The sequence below is a fragment of the Centroberyx affinis genome, unplaced genomic scaffold (assembly GCF_046629955.1).
Source record: "Centroberyx affinis isolate AG114_WGS23_722 - 3 ecotype Tasmania unplaced genomic scaffold, CSIRO-AGI_Caff_v1 ptg010373l_1, whole genome shotgun sequence".
NCBI classification, from domain to species: Eukaryota; Metazoa; Chordata; class Actinopteri; order Beryciformes; family Berycidae; genus Centroberyx; species Centroberyx affinis.
Window position 1 is genome coordinate 5,001 of NW_027284813.1, and position 5,489 is coordinate 10,489.

The window sequence follows — 5,489 nt, forward strand, 5'->3', positions numbered from 1 at the left end:
TCCTCCTCTCCCTCCCCTCTCTCCTCTCCTCCTCTTCTCTCCTCTCCCCCCCTCTCTCCTCTCCTCTCCTCTCCTCCTCTCAGTAGTCAGAGTCTCCCCTCCACTCCGCCTACTGAAAGCTCTTTCATCACTTCCTGTATCGAGGAAGACGAGCAGGAGCACGAGACCAGCAGCCAGCCCTCCATGAGTACGTGCACACACACACACACACACACACACACACACACACACACACACACACACACACACTGACAGTTAGTGTCTGCAGTTTGTCTTTTCAAAGTGACTTTTATCATCCAACCACATCAGAGTGTAGAAACCTTTAATGAAAAACTAACTACAGGCTTTTAATGTCATTTGTTTTCATGTATTCCTCTTGTTTTAGCCTTTAATTATGTTTTTAATTAAATCCTGGGATTTTTATTGTTCATCTAAATGATTTTGAATCGTTCTTAGTTTGTCTATATAACTCTGTCTTAAAAAGTGATATACAATGAAGTTTAATATTATTTATTATCAGTCCATGTCAGTAAAATGCCCGATGTCAAAGTGTTCCTCTGTCCCTCTTCAGCCACGGAGAGTTCCGGTTCTTCGTCTCGGTGTCTCTCCGGCTCCACCGGCTCCGACAGCGGCTGCGTCTCCTCCCACCTGCAGGAGGCGCTGGCCGAGGAGCCGAGCGCTCCCTGCCGGCCCCCCCCCTCCTCCTCCGGCGCCCCGCCCGGCGACAAGCGGCGCCTCAACAGCCAATACATTTCAGCTGTGAGTAACACACACACACACTGAGATGGGCTCCTGGCTCACACACACACACACACACACTGAGATGGGCTCCTGGCTCACACACACACACACACACACTGAGATGGGCTCCTGGCTCACACACACACCACACACACACCACACACACTTCTTTACTGCCGGTTGAATCCAGGGTTTCTGGTCCACGTGTCCTGGAAGATTTCAATGTCCCGGACAAATGGGAGAAATTCCGGTCAAATATTATCTGTGTTTATTGGGCTTAAAAACACTTGATAGGCAGGCTATATAAAGAATGACATCATCAAGGCATGTAGATGTATAATATTTTTTTATTGAAAAGTAGGCTACTTTTGCTTATACATTATATTCCAAATAAAATAAGTCCTGTCAATAGACTCACGTGCATAACGCTCTCTCTCTCAAACACACACACAACATTACCATGCAAAATAGAAAAATAGGATCTATTATGAAAATTTGCACTTTACTTTGTTCCTGACATGTATTTTGTTGACACATTGCCATATGCTTTCACCATTACGCAATGCCAAATGCACATCGTGCATCATGTCCCGTTAACCATCATCACACATTGCCAGTTGCTAAATACGCAACCGACAACCAAGAAAAACAACACAGTAAATATGTAAAAAGCACAGCTCAGCAAAAAGTCATGAAAATAAACTGTAAAGTCATCTGACCTTCACCTGACACACACATCGCCCTTGATTGGTTAATACATTACGCTACATTCAAAACAATTTAGTAAATCCGCCCCAGTTGTGTCTCATGTCACTTAAATCAACTCACATAGTGCAATATTTATTATTACTTTACTGAAAGAGACTCAGAGCTGCTCGTCTGGAGCAGGTCTGGAGACAGACTGGGAGCAGGTCTGGAGACAGACTGGGAGCAGGTCTGGAGACAGACTGGGAGCAGAACTCAACCTGTTGCTGTAACTCAGTCTCCGTAAAACAAGGAGCACAATGTTCCTATAATTGTGCTTAGAGGGAATTATTTTCACCGGACATTATGACCGGAGAGATTTAAATATGTCAGACTTCAACAGATTTTCCCGGTAAAAAAATGGTAATTACCGGATAACGGAAACCCAGGTTGAAACTACGACTTTGCCGCTCAAAGTTCACCAAACATGAACTCTACGGCAAGAGGAAAACTCAAAATTGCTTTGCCAACGGAAACAAATGTTTTGTCCATGTAGAACGGAAGTGAGTTGGAGGTGAGTGTGCATTCTGCTCATGTGTGACCACAGCTTTACTATTTTACTACAGGGAACGTCATGTAGGACTTAAGGCTAGATTAGGGGTCCTTGATATGAAAAAGGTTGAGAATCACTGCTTTAGGCAAGGCAAGGCAAGGCAGCTTTATTTGTATAGCACATTTCATACACTGGGGCAATTCAAAGTGCTTTACAGAGTCATAAAAATACAGTAAAGGTAAAAGATTTACAATTAAAAAGTACAAAAGTACAGACAAGAGATACAAAAGATAAAAGACTTTAAAAGTAAACTAGTGCAGTTCAAATCAAATGAGATAGAAAGATGAAAGAACACAACAAATACAACAAATACTCCCACTTTTAGATGCACATTGTGAGTGAACCCATATGTTTTTCTGTAATTTTCTTTCCCCCTGTCCTTCCTGATTCTACTCTTGATCTGATATTTACGTCAGATCTCACTGCCTAAGGCAGACGAGAATCACAGATTCTCCTCTTGGTCAAAAACCTCACCGTCCACAGATGGAGTCTCTTTAGTGGATGGAGTCTCTTTAGTCTGAACTGGCCTCGTCAGATCTGAACAGTCTGGTAGTGTGACCTGGGCTTTACCTGCAATATGAGGCTGGGATTAGTCCTGCAAAGTGTTTACTAAGACTGATGAAGACTGAGGTGATATGGGGAACTTCTCTCACCTGCTCTGTTCTTCTCCTCTTCTCTCACCTGCTCTGTTCTTCTCCTCTTCTCTCTCCTCCTCTCCTCTTCTCTCTCCTCCTCTCCTCCCTGCAGACTGCGGCTCCGGTCATCGGCCCGGCCACCATCGTGTGACTGCTGCTCAGCTGCTCACTGTAAGTGGACTCACAGTCCGTCACACCACAAACACCCAGGAGTAACATCCAGTCCAGTCCAGTCCTTTACCGTGTGGAGGCAGAGAGTCTGCAGGTTTTCATCCCAACCAGACTCTGTCACGCTCCTGAAGCCAGAGAGGAGCTGATCAGCCAACTCTCTGTCCTCCATGATCCCTGGTGGTGAAGCTCTGGTCTAGAACCTCATCCAGCTAGAAGGCATTCAGCGAGCACAAACCTCCACCGACACTAAATCATTCTCCAACTGTTCCACCCAAACACATCACTCCTTTCACTTCAGTGCTAAATTAAAAACCTCCCTGTAGGATGATTTGGAGTCAAGTCTCTGTCTCTAGTTTCATAGTTCTGGCTAAAAAAAAATAATCATCTACTGGCAGAAATCCCAGATCCAGATCTCCACCAAAATTTAATCAGTTGTTCCTTGGCTCAAGGCCGATCTGTCCGCCAGATTTCATGGAAATCTGTTCATAAGTTTCTGAGAAATCCTGCTGACAGACAAACTAACACACAGGTGAAAATATAACCTGGAGGTAAAATAAGCATGTAGTGCCATCTCAGTAATACAATAAAAGCCTTAAATTATCTAAACTTAAGGCCTTAAAAAGTGTTTGTTTTGAATATAGTAATTGAAGGTCTTAATTTTTCACCATGTAATGACAGGTTTCATTTTTAATTAAGTTTCATTTTGATGCAGTTATAACATTAGAACGTTGTATCAACAGATTATTTACATTCTGTGATATTTAGTGGCAGAGTTAGAAAGTAAAGCAAACATGAATTATGTTGTTTCTCAAAATGTTCTTATGTTGCATTACATCACTGTCCAGTGTTAGATGAATACTGAGCTGGTTGATACAGTCAGACAGACAGGTGACAGGCAGGTGGTCTGTCTGTCTGACTGTATCAGACAGACAGGTGACAGGCAGGTGGCCTGTCTGTCTGATACAGTCAGACAGACAGGAGGCCTTCATGTCCCCAAAGTGCAATTCCTGCTGCATTTTCTGCCTGTTTATAGTTTCTGAACTTCTGTTAGCTGCTTCATTTTTTTTTTAAATTGGTCTTAAATCTTAAGACCATCTGAACACCCAGCTAACCCCCCCCCCCTCTCTGTCTCTCTCTCTCTCTCTCTCTCTCTCTCTCTCTCACTCTTTGTCCCTCTCCCTCTCTCTCTCTGTCTCTCTCTCTCTCTTTCTCTCTCTCTCCCCCTCTCTCTCTCTCTCCCTCTCCCTCTCTCCCTCCCCTCTCTCTCTCTCTCTCTGTCTCTCTCTCTATCTCTCTCTCTCTCTCCCTCTCTCTCCTGCAGGATGGAGACAGTCCAGCAGTTTGATCCAGACACTGAAGTCAGTTGGGACTTAGCACTGTTAAAAAAAAAAAAAAAAAAAAAAAAAAAAAACTTCTGCTTTTGTATTGTTTTTGAAAAGAAAGTTGTTTTAAATATTCTTATATTTATCGTTGTTTCCTAAAGTCTGCTACAGTAGATGATTGTTGTGTAAATAATGTTGTTATAGTTTCTAATGTTCTGACCGGCCGCTCAGCGGGGTTTGGTGTAGTGTTGACGCCCGTCCTGCTGGTCCAGGGTCAGTCTACTGGTCCAGGGTCAGTCTGCCACTGGTCAACTGGTCCAGGGTCAGTCTACTGGTCCAGGGTCAGTCTGCCTCTGGTCAGCTGGTCCAGGGTCAGTCTACTGGTCCAGGGTCAGTCTGCCTCTGGTCAACTGGTCCAGGGTCAGTCTACTGGTCCAGGATCAGTCTACTGGTCCAGGGTCAGTCTGCCTCCGGTCAGCTGGTCAGAGTGATGTGTGAAGCTGATCCAGGATCAGCAGGACGAGTCGAGATAGAGACTAACTGTACATTGTGTGTAAATAGTTCTGATCTGTTTCTTACCTGTTCAATAAAAATGAATTGGTTGAAAAAAAAAATGGTTTGCTTTAGACTTTGATTGTCAGGTGTGTCGTTGCCATGGTGATGTGATGTCATGTTTAACCAGCTGTCCCTCAGCAGAGCTCCTCCCTCCTCCAGCACCATGAAACGGTCCAGATGTCAGTTCCACATGTCAGATTTGAGATAAAATGTGGAAAATAGTTAAAAACAAAGAAAAATGAGGCAGTTATGGAAGGAGAGATTTATGCTTTATTCATGACTTAATATTGGACATCAGGGATTTGAATCAGATTTAGTCGCCATTATAATGAAAATGGAGACAGGTGTATCACACACACACACACACACACACACACACATACACACACACACACACAGTGTATCTACAGTGTCTTCCTCAGTTGGTTCAGTTTGAGCTCGTAGTTTTCCTTCAGCGCCGCCGCCAGCTGCTTCTTCATCCACTCCTACAACACAGCACAGAGTGAGTGTGTGTGTGAGTGTGTGTGTGTGTGGTGTGTGTGTGTGTGTGAGTGTGTGTGAGTGTGTGTGTGTGTGTGTGTGTGAGTGTGTGTGAGCCATACAGCCATGGAGTTAGTTTTGTATCTTTATTTTGAAAGTAAAAGAAAAGTTTTGAAACTAAAAAAAAAAGTTTGGAAGTGGTTTTGAATTAATCTCCTTTCACTTACAATGTCCTTTTTTTATTCATTCATTTTTTTAATTAAAAATTAAAATCTCTTCTTCATTCAT

General features: G+C 43.4%; 1 protein-coding gene across 1 annotated transcript in view; it reads left to right on the forward strand.

Annotated features, from left to right (window-relative positions):
- The window catches only part of LOC139640744 (puratrophin-1-like), a gene marked incomplete at its 5' end in the record, with an annotated part of 9,475 nt that extends 4,732 nt beyond the window's left edge, over positions 1-4,743 (forward strand). The window contains 4 exons of the mRNA XM_071514920.1: positions 84-187; positions 572-759; positions 2,786-2,844; positions 4,166-4,743. Coding sequence (XP_071371021.1) covers positions 84-187; positions 572-759; positions 2,786-2,824 — 331 coding nt within the window. The remainder of the gene's footprint in view (positions 1-83; positions 188-571; positions 760-2,785; positions 2,845-4,165) is intronic.
- Between the last annotated feature and the right edge of the window lie 746 nt (positions 4,744-5,489).